General features: G+C 36.2%; 1 protein-coding gene across 1 annotated transcript; it reads right to left on the bottom strand.

The window, feature by feature from the left end:
* Positions 1–1,029: 1,029 nt before the first annotated feature.
* LOC306998328 (NLR family CARD domain-containing protein 3-like) lies at positions 1,030–24,378 on the bottom strand (the record flags this gene model as incomplete). Its single annotated transcript, XM_079612293.1, is given in 11 exon segments — positions 1,030–1,204; positions 13,411–13,584; positions 14,323–14,493; positions 17,059–17,818; positions 19,390–19,723; positions 19,725–20,473; positions 20,567–20,762; positions 20,899–20,983; positions 21,160–21,267; positions 23,174–23,301; positions 24,104–24,378. Coding segments are annotated over 10 exon segments (2,811 nt in total). The 5' UTR covers positions 23,233–23,301; positions 24,104–24,378.
* Positions 24,379–24,599: the final 221 nt, after the last annotated feature.

Here is a 24,599-nt window from a genome sequence, read left to right as displayed (position 1 = left end):
CCATCAGGCAAGTGTTATTTTAATAAACTTATGATGTACTTATAAAACGAGGCATTGGGAAGTTTGTGAGTACGGAACCTATTTGCACTAATATAGAAGTTTGGTAACATTATGGACATTATTAGTGGGGTAAATTACGAGAAACATATTTGGAGCCGTTAGCGCCTGCACTAAGCCATTCTGCTGATTTCTCTAAATAAGCTATAACTTTTAATATTTACAATATTTCACAAACACTTGTTTAATCTCAGTAAACCTGCATGATTCATGGGTTCACAGAGATCATCGCCCCTCAGTGGTAACTTTAAAGCTCGACCAGGAAAAAAAGGCTTCTGGCAGGGTGTTTGGCTCGAGGTCATGGTGCAAAGGACCCTAGGTTGATTTTACTCCGGACCATCCCTTTAACTAATCATCTAATATGATTAAATATCAAGTGTCTGTATAATATAATATTATTATGTGCTCTTTTTTCAATTTTCAGTGGCTCAGCTAAACAGGCCAAACGAAACTTAACTACTATTATTCCTTTTAATTATACTAATGTCAAATTAAAACGTCTACAAATGTATAAAACTGATCAGAGATCATCGCCCCTCAGCAGTGAACCATTGACATTTTGAAATGTGTCGAAACAGTTATAACGTAACGAAGCTCGTTTACTGAAATCATGTGACTTTGCCAGTTTGATGCACGTTTTGAACCACTGATCACTAGAAATACAAACATTGAATTGAAACCAGTTATGAACATTTCTGATTCTGATGTTACAAAAACATTGTTCTGCCTCTACAGTTACTGAAATAATTATTGACCCATGATCAAACTGTCTGTCTTAACCAAATATTTAAAGCTTGATATCACGTTTTAATTGTGTTTTTAATTTGCTGTTTAATTTTATTACTTTAAATTGTTGTGGCTCTTTGTGACGCTGAGGAAAAAACTGCTCTGACTCAAACAAGTGAGGAAATATCATCATCAGCTAACATTACAACTAAAAGTAAAGTAATATTATAAATAAATGAGCAATACTCACGTCAGTGTGTTGAGTCGACAGTGTTTATCCTGCAGTAGAGCAGCGATCTGATTCACTCGTGTGTCTCCTGGTTTATGTTCACTCAGATTCAGCTTTCTCTGGAGTAACGGGTTTATACCCACAACTCTATCCACATACTGACAGGCTTCCTCTGCAGCAGGACTCACAAACCTGCAGAAGAGTCAATTCAGTTCTCAACTCAATGTCTGTTGCACTACAAAAAAGATTGATACGATAAATGTATTTTTCTTTTTCTTTGAACATTTAAATACACAAATAAATATAAATTTGAAGGAAACTAGAGCGACGCTCAGTCCTAAAGCAAACTCAGTCATCACTTGGTCGCCTCCAGTTGGTACAAAATGCAGCTGCAAGGCTGCTGACCGGGAACAAAGAAATATGATCATGTCACCCCAATTTTAGCGTCCCTTCATCAGCTCCCGATTCATTTTAGAATTCAGTTTAAAATCTTGTTTCACTGTTTGTTTTGTTTGGTTTTACGTGTCTGCGCTTTTATTTATTTATTTTGTATTACTATATTCAGCACTTTGGGTTAGAGCACCTAAGCTCTGCTATATTTAAATGTGCTTTATATATATAATTTACTTACTTACTTGCATAAGTACAGAAACGTCTCACAGAGCAGAAGGGCAAAAGCTCACTAGATCATGGTTTTCAGTATGAATACAGAGTGTGAAATTAAGATCTTTCTGGCTTTTAAAGGATTAGTTCACTTTTAAAATGAAAATTCTGTCATCATATACTCACCCTTAAGTTGTTTCAAACCTGTATGAATTTCTTTCCTCTGCTGAACACAAAGGAAGATATTTAGAAGAATGTCAGTAACCAGACAGTTTTTGGTTCCCAATGACTGCCATAGTATATTTTTTTCCTACTATGGCAGTCATTGGGAACCAAAAACTGTCTGGTTACTGACATTCTTCTAAATAACTTCCTTTGTGTTCAGCAGAGGAAAGAAATTCATACAGGTTTGAAACAACTTAAGGGTGGGTATATGATGACAGAATTTTCATTTTAAAAGTGAACTAATCCTTTAAGCAGGAGAAGTGAGAAACGTCAGCACAGAGAACACTGGCTGTGAAACTGCATGTTTGTGAACATCTGGAGACTCATAGACCTGCTGTAGAGATGCAGTGAATCTGGGATTGATGCAAAACTATTGTGTTCAGAAAACTATTACACTAAAAGGATATCTAGAATTTTGATGAGAAGTGTGCACAAAAATAAAATTGTTCATTTAAATGATCAAGGTATACTCCAGAATAGCAGCCCATATACTGACCCATAATGTCTATTTGACCTTTAGCTCGTATCACAACTAAACTGCGTTGACGTTTATCATCATCATGACAGAAGCTGCAGCATCTGATCTGAGGGTTGTTCCATAAAAGACGCCAAGAAAAGCGGGGATTAAACTCCAAAACCCGACTTGAATGAACCTAACAAATAAGTTGGGGCTAAAGCGGTTTCATAAAAGGTCATTCAAGTTCACGCAATCCCACTAATTTGATCCAGGTTTATCTAGTCTAGATAACTGCGTGTGCACGCGTTTCTTAAGCAGCCCTAGAGGTCGATCATAGATCAAATCGATCCACCATCAAACTGCATACATTTTGTGCCGTTTAATGAGTTTGAAACATGGTGTTTGCAAAACTTACTTTTCACAGGAATATTCTCCATCTGTAAATCTTAGAAAAATCGAGCAAATATTTCCATTTTGCTGCTAAACCTCATATAGAACGAGCGCTGCTGCGCGCTTGTGCGCCAAATCGGAGCGCGATAATTCTGACTAATATATACATTTTGCTTGGAAAAAAAATAGGCTATGCGATATTTTATAACACCAGAAATATTTTATAAAATTTCTGGTGTTTATAAAAAATATTTATAGAAAAATGTTATACTTAAAATAAAAATTAAACGGAAGTAATTCAGGGAAGAATTTAAGAAACCAAATATAATAAAGATACAAAATATAGTTTTGGGTTTAGGACCTAAGCTACTTAATAAAGATGACTTATACTTATTTAGAATGCTGAGAATTACAGCTTTTAAAGCAATTTTTTTTTTTTTTTTTTTTTTTGGAAAAAGCAAGAATGTTTGGTTGGATTTAGTTTATACGGTACATTATGGAGAGGATAACATGAAATTAAGAGCAAAAGTATACATTTTGAAAAGATATGTTTAACTCTAAAATCAAAGAATATTCCATAAAATAAAGGAAAACATATTAGCCTATAACTAAATAACATTCCCTCCCTTTTAATTCTAGTTATTTGTTATTTTATTTATTTAATTATTTAATATTTATTATTTGATATTTAAAAAATATTACTTGAATAACTTATTAGGAATTATGTCATTATAAGAGTTTGATATAAATATGTGAATGTTAAATTTTTCCCTTTTTTCATATGTAAAAGTGTCTAACTATGTACTTATTGGTTATTGTTCCAATTATGTGTTGGTGGGTATTATCACAAAAGAAAAAAAGTAGAAGGAAAAATAAGAAGGATTTATTGGGGGAAAAATATTATGTCTTTAACTGTACATTTGTACTAAATGTGTTTGAATTGAAAGACATAATAAAGTACATATATATACAGATGGTACTCAACCAGAATGCCTATTACCGCCGCGACAGGCACCGCGGCGAAACTACCGCGGTAAAAATAATCCAGTCGCATTTCAAAGTCATTCGCGAAATGACCGCCAGGTGGCGCAGAGGGACATTGTGCAAAACAGCCGCTATTGCCGTATTTTGAAATGTAAGCGGGGTTAATGTCAATTAACAGATGAAATAGGCTACTATAGAACATTGTTTAGGACAGAAAAATAGAATCATAATTTTAAAATAGAGACGAGAACAATATAGCTTTTATTTCATATTGTAACCTAGACGTCGGTGGGCGACATAAGCCTATTGCCCGTTGGGAGCAGCGTGATAAAATAATAATAATAACAAAAATAACGAACAAAAATAAATTAGGTGCAAAGAAGCTGATTATTTGTTTACTACTCAACTGAGGAATGAGACGAATGATGAGCGCTTTTCTGGAAGAGATTGGATAAACCGGGCATTTTTAAATGAGTATATTCATGGCCGAGTGGTAGAATTTACGTATTGGTCATATGGATGACACGGGTTCGAATCCCGTACAAACAAAGATTATTGTACATTTTATATTAGCCTATTAATGCATGTCATAGCCTATTATTAATGCAGACAATCAAACAAACAAAACATTTTTTTTATACAGGATAGCCTTTTTTTTGGTTCATATAGAGTTTGTAAAACATGGTTTTAATAAGGTGCGATTTGCCAGGGGGGACGGGGATTTCCTTCTGGTCTAAACATCCCTGCTTCTGCTGAATTATTTTAATCCCCCCTCCCTCCACAGTAACCAATGCTATAAATTACTTCACCAATAGACCATTTAAAATATATAAAATAAAGATATGCAACAGGCACGTTTAAACGACAAACAATAAAATCAGAACCAGTTTCAGTTCATGGTTCCAGTGCCTTAATGCATGCACGGCTTTCAAAATGTCACAAAGCGTTTTGAGATTATTTTGAATGAAATATTGAAGTTTTTAATTAAGTATTTTGGCACACCACACCGAGTGGCGCTATCCATTGTTCTAAAGTCGGGTTTTATTCTGGCATGTTTAATTAGTGTTCGACAGACGCGGCTGCGCGTTCATTTGGATTTATTTTTCTCATAACAGACATCTAAAGCTCTAATTGGCTACTCCGTAGTTTTTTAGTCATACAGATCAGAGTAGAGTAGCCTAGCCTACATCGGTCAAAACTGTAAACTTGTATTCATATTCAAACTTTTATTCAAAAGTTTATCTGTCGTCTCTGCATGTCTCCGGGAACTGCGCGTCACAAAAATGAACCGAGAGCCACTTTCCTCCGCTCAGTCACGATAAGAAATCGGCTATGTCTAAAGCTTTTAAATGTCTAAATATTTAATAAATGTTATCTGATTAGGTAATCCGTATGAAACCGAGAGGTGCAGATCTACTCAAATTAGCTGTGAGCGCTTCCCAATGATGAACGGACAAGGGTGAAAATCTCGCTATAATTAAATGTAGTCTCTAGGCTAAATCGCCCTGAATTAAATTGTAAAAATAGATCAGATAATTTATTTGTCGAAATGTTGCGATATTGTTTCATTTAAGTTCATAAATATTATATAAATGTTATTTAGTTTAGCAGCAGCACAAAGCACTGTGGTTCGAGATTTATATATAAAAAAATAATAATAGATAATTCACAAATCGCGCACCCTGGTTGTAATCCAAAGATCCCCGTGGAATTTAACATTGAGTTGAACATTGTATTCATGACAACAAATGAACATGCGTTTGAACAAATGAACATGCGTTTGTATTTAGGCTTGCTTGGAAAAAGCTGCCCAAACCGAGGTAGCGTTTTATTTCTTCAATTATTGAAATAATTAAATGTTTATTAATAAACTTTTATGACAGAAATATTAGAAAATTAGCCTACATGTAGCCTAAATAATTAAATTATTTCATTATCAACACTTGACTAGCCTAATGCTATGTCTAGAATTAAGTGTGAATTGCGACTTCTCTTTGTTTTCAGTCGGTCTGAAACTCAGATGGCCTGTGGGGGGTTGGGGGTTCAGGAGGTGTTAATGTTCCGTCTTTCATATGGAGAGTGAGCCTGATGACCAGGCAAAGGCAAAATACTTTTAAAGATAAATCTCTCGATGTGTCCAAATGTAGGCCCTTAAATTATAAATATTGTAGTTTTATGTAGGCTATTGTATTTAAAGGGGTTTCACACACACTTTCAAGTGTTCAATCCATTTGTTTCAACTGGTTTTGTAGAATTTTAACACGTTTGAGTAGTGTGTGTGTCAACAATCTGGCATTATCTAAACATGAACTATCGACGAAACGCGTTCTTGCCAACTAAACGAATGCAAGTGAGCTGCAGATACAGAGCGCTTATTCGCGATCCACCTCGTTTTATTGTAAGGTGAATTCAACCAGGCATTCTGTTTGAAGCAAGACTCAATCATGTTACAGTTTTTTTTTCGTGATTTGTCTGGATGACACACAGCGACATCAGTATTATCAGCTGTATAATGGGGTTTTACCCTGAAATCTCGTTTAATTTCGAGAGAGACCCGGCGCGCGCAGTGCAGGGAGACATAAACTAAAATAAAAGAGATCCAGCGCGAGAGAGAAGCAAAGAAAATCTTAATTTATGTTGCTTTGAACTATTTTCGTTTTGTAGACTAGCCTACTGTTTTAATTGTTTATTTAGCTGCAATTTCTTTGGCAATACAGATTTAAAATGTTGCAAGAATAAGATTCTGTTTATTACTTAATAAACTCTAACTCGATGCAACCCTGTTTTAAATAAATAAACTGCCCCGACACTTTATTTAAACCTTGAAATGTCCAGGATCTGTTTTTAAAAATTTCTTCCTTTGCTATGACGGGTATCAATTGTCAGTCATCTCAATTTCGTGGATGATTCACAAAACAATAATTTAGCAGATTAAAGATAGCTTCCATTTTCATTTTCTGACGCGATCGGCTGATAATCTTCTTTCATCAGTTTTCTCGTCTGTGCAGCGGCTCTACTGGAAAGTAGCAAATGTATGTTGTAATGTGCCATTGATAATTAAACAAAACGCTTGACTTCAATAAACAGTTACCTATCTAAGCATCAAGAATGGTAAAACATTTAACGCTGTCAGCCAAAGCTAATGAGATTCGATTCTCGCATCGCTTGAAGCTCCGTGAAGCTCGTGCTGTTGCGTTGTCCACTGCGCTACCGTCGATCCGCTGATGAGACATCGCTCTTGCAAAGCCTCATTGATGTAGCCTAATATTTTTCTATTGCAATGTTTTGTGTTGAAATGTTTTCATTATTTATTAAATGTATTAGGCCTACATTTAATTTCAGTCTTGTGATTATATGAATTCATTTAACTACATGTTTAACTTGAATTGATCTGTTTTACCACATTTCAATCACTCTCAATGAGCCGCGGCGCGGCGGCAGATTACGCAATAGAGAGAATAAACTGACACTTTTCAAAGTCTGCGATTGTAGCGCCTCTTAGCGGTCAAAGCCAGCAAATACACCCCCGCAATTTTACCGCCGCGGGAACGGCGGCGGTAAAAGTCTCATTCTGGTTGAGTACCATCTGTATATACACATGCTAAAACATTTGTTGTTGGACATTAGATGTGCATTATTTAGAATTTTAAACCTACAAATAAGTGTATTTTTTATGATAGAAATAACTGTAAATGGACTATTGTAATGGGGTAAATCAAGTCTAATATAGTCCAATTACTAAGCACAGATTCATCTTACCAGTTAAAATGTAATCTGTGCTTTTGTAATTATTTATTGTCAATTTTGTGATTTTAACTTCTGCTTTAATAAGCTTTTTTTATTCTATTTTAGATTGTAATGTTCTAATGTTCTTCTAATAACCATAAAAATGTACTACAGCTGCCAATTAAAACCAGAGAGAAATGTATTCATAAATCTTTAAAACTATCTAATTAAATCTTGGGCACAAAACATTCAGCCAGTAAGAAAAGAAAAACTGTAGGATATATATATCACTGATTCTTGAGAGTCGGGACAAAACATGTCCCACATAGAAAAGTCTAATTTATAGCAAAAATTAAGAAATTCATCCTGATTGACATACTTACAAAGTTAAATCTAAAGGAATTGTATATACCTATCTGATTTTTGGAATAAACTTTTTTATCTTTTTGGGGAAAATTTGTTTAAATGTATGGTCTGTGGTTAGAAGGTCCATGTTATTGCACTTGTCCTCAGCAAGAGGTCACAATATTAACCATCCCAAAAAACTTTAAAAAAGCTCTACAATTGTGAAAACATATATATCAAATAAAAAATAAGGGGTATACATATAAAAAACAATGCATGAAGTGAACATCAAACAATATTTTCCTTAGAAATCTGCCTATTAAAGGAGAACTCCGGTCAATTTTAACATTGAGCTCAATTTTTAGTAAATTTGGAGTGCTGTCAATACAGAGAACAACGACAAAAATCGGTGTTGCCTACACCGTGTTATCCTTTTTTTTTTATTTACACCCTATTGACTTGAATGGGGCAAGTTTTAAACTTAACCAGTTCTTAGTCTTATCATCCTTGATGTGTCATTACAAGTGCCCAGCCATGTTGAGTGATTCCTTCAGAGTAAACACGAGTTAATCTGTAGTCGATTGTCGAGTTCACGCGCATAGGTTTAGTTACAATGATCACGCGCGTGAACTCGACACCGAAAACAGGAACTAAATACAGGTATTTGCGCTGGCTGAATTAACATCATTTTTATTCATATCTTTCACATCTACTGCAGTCAGATTGTCACGGAACACACACAGGAGAGAGAGGATCCAAGTGCAGTATTTTATTTGGGGTAATCCGTAAATCGTCATCCAGTCCAGGCAGGGGTCAAAACCATATAAGCAATCCACATACGATGACAAAACAAGAAACAGGCAGCAACAGGAACGGAAGTGTGGGGACATTAAACAAGGACTCCGTGACACATACTAAAACAGACAGGGTTATATACACAGGGAAATGACAATGCTAATGGGGAATAGGCTAAGTGCAATGATTAGTGACAAGGGACAGCTGAGTGTAATGAGAAGACAAGGATCGTGGGAAATGTAGTTCAATAGTGTGATGGACACCGTGGGGAAGGAGGACATCTAGTGGTGACCCAAGGAACATAAACCAGACACTGTGACACAGATTCACTCGTGTTCACTCTGAAGGAATCACTCAACATGGCTGGGCACTTGTATGACACATCAAAGATGTTAAGAGGATAAAAGCAGGTTTAAAACTTGCCCCATTCAAGTCAATAGGGTGCCAATTTAAAAAATAGGATAACACAGTGTAGGCAACACCGATTTTTGTCGTTGTTCTCTGTATTGACAGCACTCCAAATTTACTAAAAATTGAGCTTAATGTTAAAATTGACCGGAGTTCTCCTTTAAAGTTGTGTCCTCAGTTTCTGTCAACTCCGTCAGTTATTTTCATAAAGCTCTTTAAATCAGGAAATAGCATGGCCAGCTATATCCATGGTCAGCTATATCCTGAGGACCCCTTTTCATCCCCCTGCCTGTGGTGAATGCAGCACTACCACACATGCTCTAGTACGTTTTAAATTTTTAAATATTTTAGACAAACAATGTCAATATTCCTATGGTCACAGCTGCACCATGTCAAGACCATCTTTCTGTTAAGATAATTTTTTTTAAACCATAGTGGATTGAATTTAAGCATTTTAGTGAGGTTATTGGGACAGCTAGCAACTGAGGAAAAACTACCTAGCTGCAGTGTACAATACATGTTTTGGCGGAAAATACATGCCCTGACGTCAACTCCGTCAGATGTCAACTCCATCAGGTTCTATGTCTGACGGAGTTGACCTGTAAGATGACGGAGTTGACAAATCCACCAATAACCTCTTAATGTACGAATATTAGGGGTGTAACGGTACGCAAAAATCACGGTTCGGTACGTACCTCGGTTTTAAAGTCACGGTTCGGTTCATTTTCGGTACATTTAAGGGAAAGAAATGCAAAACATTAAACTGCTGGTTGTTTACTATAAACTTTTTTAAACAATTTGTTTACACTTTTTTAAACACACTTTTTAATAAAATATAATTAATAAAAAATATATAAAATAAAAAAAGAATAAGAAATAAAATACTGCTGCAAAGTTCTCCACTAAATAAAATACTCTTAAACCAATATTGGCCATGACGCTAGCTAGCGAGAGGCTGGGCTAAAGCGAGCATGCCGTGTATGTGGTGATCGGGCCGAATTTTAGGCAGTAGATTTTAGACAGCAGTAACCGAACTCGACCCAAGCCCGACAGGCATAAAGATATTTATGTCCGAGCCCGACCCGAGAGTTAAAATCCCACTTTTTTTCTCATACTAATGACACATGTACGTTTGTTTGTGTGGAAAGCCCGCTTTTATTAAGCAACTGAAAGGCATTTGGAAATGTCAACAGATGAGCACATCAGCGCGCATGGAGCAAAAAGCGCTCTTAACACAGGCGCCAGGCACGCGTTTCGTTGTCACAGCAACATAAACAAATTTCCGCACACAGGAAGACAGATGTTATGGTAATATTTTACATGTATTTGAATCACAAAAACGATTAATCAGATTTAATCAGTGCAATGCGGAGACTTCCGACACTTAATATGTTTGTGTGGAAACTCGGAATTGGCGCATTTTCCGCACACAAAACTAGCCTAATTTACGTGAAAGATTGCATTCGGTGCACATGTGAACCGTACCGAAAGCCCTGTACCGAAACGGTCCGGTACGAATACATGTACCGTTACACCCCTAACGAATATAATGAAGGGTTAAACTGTTATTTCAGGGTTTTATTTACGCATAAATGCACATACACAGCATGCATTACATTATTTAACCGTACGCATCTGACTTGTAGAGAATGGGCAGGCAGTGGTCTGCTTATTATTGTGTAACGTGTAACTTTGCCAGCACTTTAATATATATATTTATATATGTATAGAGACAGAGATAGAGAAATGAGAAGCCAGTGTAGGGCTGGGCGATATGGCCCAAAAAAAATTATCACAGCCCCTGGTTTTCCTTTTTATTTTTTTTTTGGAAAAACGGTGTAATTTAAAACAGTTTGAAACGGTGTATGTGCAATATGTTTATTATAGTTTGCTTTACAGTGAGTTCAGTACTCTAATAACAAGGAGTAGTTTTAGTAGTAGTGTTTAAAGTGCACATCTGTTCACTAATCAGCAATGCACATATTTTTCGAAATTTTTCGTTTTTCACCGTCAGTTTTTCATCAACACCGTCAGATCCTCGACGTTTGGATGTATGTTTTTGTTATTTTTTTGGAGAAAAAAAAATCTTCCTTCAGTTTATGTGGTTTTTGTAATAAAGGACCATCTGATCTACATCCCCTTATGTTTTATTTATTTAAGGAATTTGTTTTTACAATATTGAAATTAAAATCAAAGTTTGAAAATGCAAATATTAAGAAATCTGAGGTTTCAGAATAGTGTGAAATCACAACTTAAGTTTATGTATTGTATTTTTTTTACATATCAGAGTAACTAAACACTATTACAATATACTTCCGAACTTTAGATTCTTGTTGGATTGAAATAATTAAAATTGTTTACTTTTTAGTGTGTCTGACGGAGTTGACACAAATCCAGTTCTGAAGGGAAACATGTGTGGCAGAATTAGGTAAGTGACTGACAGTCCTGGTGTCCTATCAGGAAAGAGTACGGTCTATTTAACGCTGGTTGGCTGTACTCTGAGATGCGTCATGTCTTGTCCTCACCCTCCTGCGTCATCCACTATCGCCTCAGGTATGTGCTGGTAGCGGATGGTTAAATCGTGTGTTTAGAACGCCACTGATATGTGTTATCTTTTTAATTGTAGCGTTTCATTTAAGCACTTGTCTGACGGTGCATTTTCATCAGCTCAGAATAGGTGTTTGCCCACCCTTCAGGTATGTAAACTGTCCCTGTATTGAGTGGTGGTTATGATGGCGTGTGGTATACTGAGTCGCTATGTCACTGTTAATGCGTTGCTTCCTGTACCCCAGTTAATCGGTGGTTATGATGATCGCGGTAAACAGTAGCATGTGGGGATTACATGTGGGGTAATGTCGTCTTTTGGTAAGTGCTTGCGCTGCCCTCCGTGTCACGCTGATCGTGCCGGCGGGAATTCATAAGGGCACAGGATTATACCGTCTACTTCCTTTCGTTTTTTAGTGTGATTAGAAAAGTTGATTAATAATAATTGACTGTTATTTGTACGAGAACCAGTGTGTGTGTGTGCACACGCGTGTGTGTGTGCTACACCAGCTCTATCTGCTGTGATTCTTTTCTCTTTCTTTAGGTCAGCTGTGTTTATTGTTTAGATTTTGTTTCTGTAACTACTGTTGTGTGTTGTTGTGGACCTTGATTATTATATTTTTTGGATTAAACAAATTCAGCTGTTTATCTTGCTTCTCCCAGGAACTGAGGTGACCAGGCGGGAGGACCTCCGAGTGCATTTGTGGTGGTGGTAGTATTGCAGTGGGTGACACCTTTTGGAGTGCTTGCGTGTATGATCCAAGTGCACGGTGACGTGTGTGTGAGTAGAATTACGCTTTTGGAAAAGCCATTAAGTGGTCCTTCCGCCGGTAAGCTCAGCCTGGTTTTGTTTTACTTTTAGTTTGACAAACTCCTCCTACCCTCGTGGGTAGAGCACTATGTCGGTGTGTGCCACTCATATTGCCCCCCTTGTGAGCACCTGTTTTTGTGCCTTGACATTTGTGCATTGAGCGCTGTGCGCCTTTGTTTTAAAATAAGATACTGTTTTTAACTATTTTTGTATGTCAATAAAATACCTTTTTGTAATTATGTGTACTCTTGTCTCTAACCTCCCTGACACACACGAACCTGTGTGACCTAATGCTAACTGCTGGGTTATTTAGATATTCCCTGATTTATTCAGGGTGGCGTAGTCGACAATTATCACCATAAGCAAAGTAACTTATTGAAATCCTTTACCGCTCCGTCACACAATGTAAATTTGTTAAAAATGTGTTTTTATTTAGAACCTGTTCCTTTACATGGTTAAATAGCTAAGACCTTTCTCTGCAGAAACGTATAACTAGAATTGATATAGTGTGTATTTAAAAAAAAAAAAGTTTTTTTAAAACGTGTTTTGTCCCGACTCTCAAGAATCAGTGATATATATATATACGATATAACAACGATAACATAAACATTTCATATACAATTTAACACGTTTGTAGGTCTATATTATCTCATTTATCATTGTAGCCTTATTTAAGTTGATTTGCTTGTATATTTATTTTTGGAATGATAGTGCTTAATAAAGTCAAATAATGTATGAGAGAATATTAGTCATTGTGTTCCTATTGGTCAGTGTTAGAGGATCTGTGCAGAGGATCTGTGCAACAACTGAGGCTTAGCCTGACAGTTAGCCTGCCCTGGACCAGGCTAGTTTCCCAGCATAAGTTGCCAGAGTAACTGAGTTTGAACTATTTTAAGTTTGCTTTATGAAAAAGAATCAATCGACAATAAGTTTGACTAACCAAAATAAGCCTGGCTTGTATTCTAATCTTGTTTTATGGAACAACCCTCTGATCTTGATCATTTTGATGCAACAAATTGTCAAGCTAATTGTATAGCTAAAATAATATATTAGTTATGAATATTTAGCCTCCATATAACTAATTTAGTTAATTGTTAGATCCCGTCTCACCTCAGTGTCTTCAGTTGGCAGTCTGGATCCTGTAGTAAATCATTGAGCTCCTTCACTCCTGATTCTCCAGGATCATTCCCTGTGAGATCCAGCTCTATCAGGTGTGAAGGGTTTGATCTCAGAGCTGAGGCCAGAGCTTTATAACCTTCTTCTGTCACACTGCAGTTAGAGAGTCTAGAACAGAGAGGAAAACACTCAGCTGAATAATCAGGTAAACCTGAACAATATAAATCTGAATGATCGCTCTTCCAGTCGCCTCTACAACAAGGAAGCCCATCTTAGTCGTCTTGTTAAAGGGATAGTTCACACAAAAATGAAAATTAGCCCATGATTTACTCACCCTCAAGTCATCCTAGGTGTATATGACATTCTTTCAGATTAATACAATCGGAATTATATAAAAAATATGTCCTGGGTCTTCCAAGCTTTATAATGGCAGTGAATGGCTGTATATTTTTCCATCAAAGTGCATCCATCCATGATAAAAGTGCTCCACACAGCTCTGGGGGGTTAATAAAGGCCTTCTGAAGTGAAGCGATGGGTTCGTGTAAGAAAAATATCCTTATTTAAAACTGTATTGACTAAAATAACTAGCTTTTTTATTAACCCCCCAGAGCCGTGTGGAGCACTTTTTTTTACAAGAAAAGATACTTGCCAATGGCCCTCAGGATCTGTAGCTCTTATTCTGATATTTAATGTTAGATCTTTCCTTTTCTTGGAACAAAATGAATGAAAAAACAACAACAATAAAATAGCAAAATGACAGGATTGATATGGTATACCCACGTTGTAACAAATAAATAAAAGATCTTTGAATTTTTCACAAAAGTTCTCTTGCGCTTTTGCCTCCGGCATCGTCCTGTCAGTCATCACACCTCACTCTAGTCATGTGACTCCTGTGGCTCAACTTACCTCAGTATCTCCAATTTACACGTTATATTCTTCAGTCCAGTGCAGATCAGCTCCACTCCTGAATCCTGCAGATTATTACTGTTCATGTTCAGCTCTTTCAGATTGGTGTCTGATCCAAGAACTGCAGCCAGAGCTGAACAGCTTTTGTCTGTTAAGTTACAATCATTCAACCTACAATAAATCACAACACAGAATTAGATGGAACACATACAATACATGTTCTATATATAAATATTAAATACATATTACATTTATTTTGTTGCATAAACAGCATATACAGCAAAGAGGCTGAGTTAAACTAACATTCATCTTCAAAAACTACTATATCCTGTGCATTAGTGTATTTAATCAGTGACAAATTTCCTAGATAAAATGAAGCATGTTTGAAAACAATATTTGTGTAAAGTTTTTATAGCTATAGGATTTTTTCTCTATTTATGTCACCTGATGGAGTTTAGGTTCTTGCCACTGTTGCCTCTGTCTTGCTTAGTTGGGGACACTTAATATTCAACAATATTAACTTCACATAGTTGAACTGGTGCCTGACTAAAATTTATGAAATTGATGGAAACATGTTGAAATATGAACTATAGACAGGTAGGCAACCTTTCAATGATAAATAAATATAGCCTATACAACACAAGGATATTTTTATGTTCATAATAAAATACAGCATGGTATAAAATTAGGCTATGAAATTTATGATGCATATTATAATGTTTAGACTAGTGTTTACTGTTAAATGCTGTGTTCATTGATATCTGCTCAAACTAGGATGTTTATAATGTGCTAGCAATAATGTTTCATAGTTTGGAGCGGTTCGATCGCTTCAATAATGTTCTCTGCACACTCTGTGGGTTTGGGTTTTGAAAAGCAAAACGCGCCAAACATAGGCTTCATGTTTTTACGCCAATCTCATTTCATAACATCTAAGGAATATATTTATATGTTCTCAGTTGTTTTTTTGTTTTGTTTTTTTACTACTAAATGACACTGATGGAGTCCTGCTGACTTGGTAAAATGAAAAATCAAACAATATGGAAATGACAGGTATGTACTATGTTTCAGGAATAGCACAAAGGTGTGATCAGTGTGTTCAATAATGTACTTTTTTTGTCCATTGTTGTGTATCTTTGGATTATGTTGTGTTGTAAATAAATCCAAAAAAATCAAAAAGCCATTCTTTTTTTAAATTCACTCTTCATTCTTTGTGCAAGGTTCCTCTTAATGATATGGCCTGATAGGGCCATTATGGGTATTTGTCTTTCTCAGGTCTGAAGCACATCAATATGCATGGGTGGTTCACGCCTACCTCGCATACAGCTTTCTTACACAAGACATGTCTTACAAATTTTAAATCAATATATTGTTTTATCTGAATGAGTATGCAGGATGATTTTGATTCAAATATTCTAGGCTATGTGATACAATTTTCAAAAGTCTTGTGAAGAAATAATCAGTATGGGTTTCATGACCTTATTTCAGTGACAATTATTTAAAAAAAAAAATCACAAACCACGCATAAACGTTATTATCTCAAAACTACAAACTTTAACATACAAGCTGCTGACATATTATTGTAGCAGAGTTTGTGCTGAATGCAGTGTAATAAGACTTTAGCCATGAAAATGTCACAATTAACAGAAATAAGCTCAAATGTCAGTGTATGTCAGAACACCTCCAGGACCCAGAAAACACCCCAGACCCCAGAGGGTTAAAGGCCTTTCACTATAATTCTAAAAATGCCTCCATTCACATGTACATGTCTCTTTGACATAAAATCTTTAATGATTTAACCTAAGAAATTGTATTTGTTTTTAATATTTCAAGATTAAGGTCAATCGATGGCTGATGCAGATATGTTAGAGAGCAGGGTGGCCAATGGGTGATATATCATTCATTTAAAGATAGTAAAAAAGCATCCTTAACAATTGCTGAAATGAAATTTATAATTATTTTACTTAATTACTAAATTAGAAAAATATATTCAAAAAGATTATATGAAAAAAATAGAGATTTTGAAAGATAAAAAACTTTTTTTGTAGAAAAAACATCTTAAAATGTGTACATCAGATATGATACAACAGGCTTTTGATAAATGTTTATTTGTAAATCTCTTGATCTACATATTGCATTAAAATAATATTACATTAAACTACAGAATTACTCATAGAAATAAACATTTAAAATATCTAATTACTGGGAGAAACAGAGGGACAACTAATATATGATGTGGTAATAATATATGATGTGGTAATATATAAGTATTTTATTTAAGTAGCCTGTTTTATAAAAATCTCAATGTTTTATACTATAACCTTTCAGAATTTCATCTTACTTTTTGGCAATATTAATAACATCTGTACCAAATTACATTATTTCCCCCCAGTTTGGATATATGAATAAAATATGTCTTTTTTTTCTTCCTCAATATGAGTATGAGCTAATATATATATATATATATATATATATATATATTATATATATATATATAATATTCTATAAGTCATACAAATATGGTGTATTATATGATACAAAACAAACATGCAAACATTTTTACATGGTATTTTATATTTTGTCTTAAGGTTTGATAAACTTTCTACACACAAAAAAAGGCGCGATGTCAGGCTTTACAGGTATAGGTTCATGTTTATGATGGGGAATCACTATAGAGTAATGTAGATAAATGCATTTTAGATGAGAGCTAAACATGACAAAATATATTAGAAGATTAACAGAGCTCTTCTGGAGGTTTTGATGACTGCCGATAATCTAATGAGACACTCGTCTGATTTCTTGAATTTCTGAAGCTCAAACTCCTCCAGCTCTTCCTCTGATGTCAACAACACAAAGACTAAAGCAGACCACTGGGCAGGTGAAAGGTCACCAGATGAGAGACTTCCTTTGCTAAGGTGGATCTGAATCTCTTTCACCAGAGTTTGGTCGTTCAGTTCATTCAGACAGTAGAACAGATTGATGGATCTCTCTGCAGGAAGATGATCTTCTAATTTCTGCTTGATGTACTGAACTATTTCCTTGTTGCTCTGGTCATTGCCGTCTTGCTCTGTCAACAGACCTCGTAAGAGTCGTCGATTGGACGGGAGTGACAGACCGAGGAGGAAGCGAAGGAAAAGGTCCAGGTGTCCATTGTCACTCTCGAGCGCCTTGTCCACTGCAGTCTTGAGAAAATCAATCATGGTTTCATTTCTGTTCTCCGGTTCTGTAGACTCATGATCAAACACACTTGTCTTGTTGATGTCTAGAAACAGATGTGCATAAAGGGCTGCAATAAACTCTTGAATGCTCAAGTGAACAAAGCAGTACATGGTCCCAAGAATGATCCCTGTTTCCTCCTTAAAGATCTGGGTACACATGCCTGAGTACACTGATGCCTTATAGACGTCAAGACCACAGGCTTCCAGGTCTGTGTCATAGAAGATCAGGTTGCTTCTTTCCAGCTGATGAAATGCCAGTTTCCCCAGTGAAAGGATGGCGTCTTTATCCCAGGAGTAGAGAGAGTGGCTAGCCGCACACTGATCCAATTGAGACAGAAAATGTCTACGAAAACATTATTTTATTAATAAAGTGCAAAGTGCAGGTGAATTTAAAAACAGACAAGGCGAGCAAACGTTTCAGCACATGCTTTCCTCAGTGCTCACTTAACAAACAAGATTCACCCCTTTTGAACAAGTCAGTAATTGAGATCAATCAGCTGAGTCCAATTTTCACAGATAAGTGATTGAATACAATTATCTCAGGAGAGTAATTACCTCATTGATCACTTAAGTAGAATTCACAGCAGATTTTGACAACATTTAGCAGGAAATATGAAACATAACTACAGAGAATAATCAGATTTTACAAAAAGCATGACAGTTCAAGTTCTTCATTCATACCCTCAGGAAATAGGGATTTAAGTTCAAAAATCCAAAAGGCCTCTCTTTGGAGTAATTTTCTGTCTCTATCTCCACCTCTCCTGTGGGGAAGGATCCTCTCGATGCCCAGGAACTTCATGTCAGCCAAAGAGTGGTTCGCAGATTTAAAATGACGAGAAATTGAGGATGTATCATCCTGTCTTCTAATAGCACTAGTATGTTCAATCATTCTTGTGCGTAATGCACGTGTAGTTTTCCCAACATATAGTTGTGAACATGGACAAATGATGATATAAATCACATGTGTGCTTTTACAGGTAATCAATTGTCTGATCTTGTATGTTTTTAATGTACGAGGATGTGTAAAAAATTTGCATTTGACATACTTGGTACAAGAGGAACAGTTGTGACATGGGAAATTACCCTGGGCATCGACAAGAGTGGTTGGAGATGAGATGTAGGTATCAGCATGAACAAGTTTGTCCCTCAAATTCGAGCTCCTGGAAAAGACACAAAGTGGTTGATCATTAAATACACTCAATAGTTGAGGATCACTTTGAATAATATGCCAGTGTTTCTTAATGATGATTTTGATATCATTGCTAAGTGGACTATATGTGGATTTGAAAATACAAGAAAAATTCTTATTTTTTGTGTCTTTAGTCAAATTGGTCACCTCCTTTCTCTGTATTCTAGAAACCTTGTCAAGAGCAGTATCAAGCCACTTTTTGGGATAGCCCCGTGATTTAAAGTCCATATACATGCTCTGGGCTTTCAAATCAAAGTCTTCTCTCCTGGAACAGATACGATGAAGTCTCAGGAATTGACTATATGGTAGACCGCGTTTCAGGGGCATTGGATGAGCACTGTTGGCATGAAGAAGACTGTTCTTAGCTGTCTCCTTTCTATAGAGGGAAGAGACTATTTGATTATCCACAATTGAAATAGAAGTATCTAAGAAATTGACATCTGTGATCCCCACACAATGAGTGAACTTAATGGAAGGCCTGAGGCAATTCATGTATAGAACAAAAGTTTCAAAATCCCTTTCAGAGCCCTTGTAAATAACAAAGCAGTCATCAATGTATCTCTTAAATAAAATGATATTATCAAGGAAAGGATTGTTATTGAAGACATACAAGTCCTCCAGAAAACCCAAATATAGATTTGCATAATCGGGAGCCATAGTGGCCCCCATGGCTGTCTTTATCCCAGGAAACATCTGGTGTGTATTCTCCATCATACTTTCGGCGGCTCTGCTGGATCTGAAAGCGGAGAAAGTGTGTGTACATTTGTGTCAGAGTCTTGGGAGTGTCTTCAGTGTTTGATTCCTGCTGTGTTTTAGAGATCTCATCAGCCTGAGTGTTTTTCACATCATTATTTCTTTTCTCCTCCAGAATGTTCTGGAGAACAGTGGCTGAAATCCAGCAGAAGACGGGGATGTGGCACATGATGAAGAGACTCTTTGATTGTTTAATGTGATCTATGATTGTGTTGGCCTGATTCTGATCAGTGAATCTTTTTTTTGAAGTACTCTTGCTTTTGTGCGTCGCTGAATCCTCGTATCTCTGTCAGCCTGTCGATGCAGTCAGGAGGAATCTTACTGGCAGCTGCTGGTCTGGTGGTGATCCAGATGAGAGCAGAAGGAAGCAGATTTCCCTTCATGAGGTTCGTTAGGAGAACATCCAGAGAGGCTGGAGACGATACATCACGCCACGTCTCATTACAATCAAACTTCAGAGGAAGGCGACATTCGTCCAGTCCATCAAGAATGAACAGCACTTTGAACTGATTCCTTCTTGTAAGGTTCAGTCCTTTTGTCTCTGGGAAAAAATGAGTTATAAGGTCCATCAAACTTAGTTTTTCTTTCTCCTTTAAGTTCATCTCTCTGAATGGAAGAGGAAATATGAAGCTGATATCTTGATTCTCTTTTCCTTCAGCCCAGTCCAGAACAAACTTTTGCACAGAGACTGATTTCCCGATGCCAGCGACTCCTTTTGTCAGTACAGTTCGGATCTCCTTGTTTTGTTCAGGCGCTTCAAACAAATGTGTGCATTCAACCTGTATCTCTTGTGCTTCATGACGCCTGGAAGCCACTTCAATCTGTCTCACCTCATGTTCAGTATTGACCTGTTCACTGCCACCCTGAGTGATATAGAGATCTGTGTAGATGTTATTCAGAAGTGTGGAGTCACCTTGCTTCGCAATTCCTTCAAACACACATTGATACTTCTTCTTTAGGCCACATTTCAGCTGATGAATGAAGAACAGCTCATCTAAACACAGGAACAGAACATAGATAGATTTAGTCTTATTTTCTCTCCTACATTTATAAGAGACAATCTGACAGATGATCATGAGTCTCTCACCTTCTAGAGCATCAGCAGCTTCATCTTGCTTCATCTCTCTCAGGTAATGTAGTGTGAGATCAAGAGCTGATTCCTTGATACTAGATCTGTTCTCAATAAAGTCCTTCACAAAGTGTTGTGTGTTCTCTTTTTGTAATATTTTCTTTAACTTCTCCAGTTCATTCCTCAGAAATGTGACTATTTTGCTCTCCAGATCCTACAAACAAAAGTAAAAGAAATGACAGAATAACAAAATTTAAGCCAAATTGTACATCTACATTTGGTCAACACTTTATTCAATAATTATAATACATGTACATAAAAAAAACATTTATAAAAATGTGTTTTCCTACCTGGAAGATCCCTAGAAGATTGTCTTTGAAATTCTCGTGGTTCCTGTGAGTCTGAACGTCTGAGTCTAATGTCCCACATTGAAGCCTGTAGTCAAATTAGTAAAATAAAATACTTACTGATATTTTACAGAAAGAGAAATAAGCATTAGCTGTAAATACTCTGACAAATATTTGATCTGAACATGTTTCATGATTGGTATTCACTGATACAACTTTTAAACACACTCAACGTGTGACAAAAAAGTTAGTAACACAAAATACCTTTTATTAGATGATGGTGTTTTCTCACTGAAGTTTGGTGGATCTACACTTTTAGACCAGTCACTCTTCAGAGACACAGAGCTGGACACATGTGAGCCTGATCTTACACTGATCACACAAAGAACAGAGAGAAAACACTTTAGTGAAGGAGGATCAACTGTGTCTGAAACACATCTGTGTCTTTATCTAATCCTCCACAGAAATACACACACTCACACAATTTACAGTTTTATAGTTAACCCTAATTTAATTTACTGGCTCACATTAGTTTAACAACTTCTTTAATATACATGAGTGATATTAAACATGTTAAAGGGGTCATGACATGGTTTTTTTTATTTTATTATTATGTTCCCTTAGGTGCAATTATAGTATTACTATAGTTTTTTTTACAAAAAACTTTTAAAATGTAGTGATTTATGACCTTTTCCCACCCTGTTTCTCATCCTCTGATTCAAACAGTCTGTTTTGGGGGTGTTTCCCCTTTAAGAGTTCAGTGTTAACGCCCACTGTTATGATTGGGTAACGTCAGTGCCTATGCATCAATTATTAACGGCCCCAGCCAGAACATTTGCGGATTTGGAGCAACTGTTTATTAGCGGGTGATGCATGCGAAGCGATGGCTCTTGCAATGATAAAACCTTATTATGTTTGAGCCGGAATCAGAGGAAAATGAATCATGACCACAACAACGAAGACTGGATCAGCCAGTGTCCACATGGAAAGTGAAACTATTTTGAATTAATAAAAAAGTTGTAACCCGAGACACTTGAAAACGGATTATTGTTGCATAATTATCCTATAGCTTAATTTGCTAACAGTTTAACATTATTTAACTAATTTCAATGACATGATAGGGTGTACCACGGACAAAAATGCATGCACAGGCCATCTTTGAAGATGCAGCATTGATAAAGGCAACATTTTTAATTTTCTATCACATGTACATAGGCCTAGACAGGCGACATATTTTCAAGATTCTCTTATACATGTGTTTATATTAGCCAGTGATACAAAGTAAGTTTGCGTCGTCGTTGTTGAGCCCAGAATAGTCGACACAGACTTATCTTTGAGCAACAGTTTTCTAGCAAAGCCAGCATCATATTGGGATTTTTTCTCAAAACAGTCATCCTTATAATGTATAGAACAAACACTTACATTAACACTGCCGTGACTGAGACGTCCGCAAAATATAAAGTGCATCCATTTTTCCCTGACGACTGGATCTTTCGCAGCGTATTCACAGATGTTGTTTGTCCACAGCCAGGAACAGCACATCTGCGGCGTCGTAATTTCCCTGTACACAGACCCACTCGCTGTCCGTCGACTGAACGCTTGTGAGACGCGGCGCGCGGTCGTGACAACGATACGAAATGAGCGTAGTTGTCTTGCGCTTAAAGCGTAGTTGTCTTGTGCTGGAGGCGGTCATATGCAAACGCTGGTACGTCACTTCGTACCGTGACGTCACTTCTTACCATGGATCCAGAACGAGCTGTATTTAGAGCTTGATTAAATAAATGATCCGTTTATAATGGGGAGGACGTCTTAAGCTATGAAACTTGCAGGACGTTTTAATGGTACAAAGACCTCTTATATACCAAAAGATCAAGGCAAATTTGGTTTCTCATGTCATGACCCCTTTAAAAATACTTTAATTTCAGAGAAAATTTCAAGTGTTTGTTTATTGACAGAAATGGAGAGGAGAAATGTCTGTGTAAATTAAGTGTATAGTCGTTTCCTAATGTCTGCCAATAATTTTATCATCTAAAAACTAAAGTCATTTATTTGGAATAATTCAACGTCTAGAACATTATTAACAAATTATTAACTGTGATATTTTCTTTAGAGCAAACTGGGCTTTATAGACAATGTCAGTGTTAATTTAAGAAGTTTAAAATTGAAGTTGTGCAAAGCATTTGCAAATATAAAGCAATGCTTGAAGTTGTGTTATTGACAGGGAAACACAAAGTCCAGTGGAGTTTAAACTGCTAGTGTGAAACAGACGCAGTCTTACCTGTGTTTCTCTGAGAGACTCATCTGAGAGAGAGAGTCCTTTCCTCTTTCCTCTGACATACTGCAGCTAAACTGACCCTGGAAACTGACCAGCACTGCTTTCTGCAACACTCAATCCTTCAGCATCACCTGCAAATCACACCATTTTACACAGATGAACAACATCTTATCTAATGCGGAGTTATCATCAACAACAGCAAAAACAATGTATAAAATAAAGTGAGTTACAGACAAATGTATTGCCATGTAAAATAACTGAATGGTCTTAATCTTTTCAGATTGTTTAATGAGTTTAACTGACTCTAAATATGAATTCATTGGGAACAGAAATTTACACTGTGCTGGGAAAACTGAACCCAATTTGTTATATTCTCTATTAGAGTATAATATCATTTTATAATCATATTTACCAAATCTTTATTAATTGTTGAATCATTTGTCATTTAATCATTACTTTAAGTTCACAACGGTGGTTAATTTCATTACTTCCTAAAATAACTTATTAAGTAAAAGTAACCAGAATTATAATAGACATACTGTATAACTGTTAATCATAATTGTTATATGACCTGAAATATTCAGTTTAATAACAGCAGATTGTTGTTCATTGGCATTAGGCTTCATCTGTCTGTCTACTGTAAATGTCTGCTTCAAAAATACTTTCGATTTCACATCACGAAAACAACAGCCGAACACGGAAGAGGAAATGGGATTAAACTTTTTAGAAAAATATTTGTTTTCAATAAACCTTTTTTCAATAATTTTTTTTAGTGTTTCTACTTCAAAAGATTGTAATTTCTGGCAGATTCTTCTTCTGTTCGGAGTAGCAGAAGAACAGCTTCTGCAACTTCACATTTAAATCACGCTTAATGTACAATATGCAGTTCCTAATAATTATAAACGACTGTAATGAAGTATGTATTAAACTTACTTGCAGTCTTGTCCACTAAGAAGTGAATTTATAAGTATTTTAAACTCAGTTCTGCTTGTTGTCAGTCCGCACGCGTCGTTCTCAGAATCTCTCGCTGGTCTCGATGGATTGTGGATTAAACACATAAATGGCCGCGAGTGTTATTATATTTGGTAGGCATTGTGCTAAATTGACATCTGTAGAAATGTTTTCTGGATCATAGATTAAATTAAATCCAGTGAGCAACAGGTTCAGGTGTTTACAGGTGTTGTTGCTTTCGTTTTCCTCTTCTTCGTGTGTTTTACAGGAGGGTTTGTAACAGCTGAACATTTGCACACCGACACCTACTGCACTGGAGCGGGACATTATACCACATATATCTCTAAATCCTGTTTAAAACCTCTTAACTAGACATTTCAACAGTGAATCTGTTATATTCCCTGTTTCTGGATCATAAGATGCTGGATATTGTAAATGACTGACATCCTGAGGTTTGTTTTTTTATACATTTAATCCA

Source organism: Phoxinus phoxinus (assembly GCF_949152265.1).
Source record: "Phoxinus phoxinus genome assembly, chromosome: 5".
Lineage (NCBI taxonomy): Eukaryota > Metazoa > Chordata > Actinopteri > Cypriniformes > Leuciscidae > Phoxinus > Phoxinus phoxinus.
This window is presented reverse-complemented; position numbering and strand designations above follow the sequence as displayed.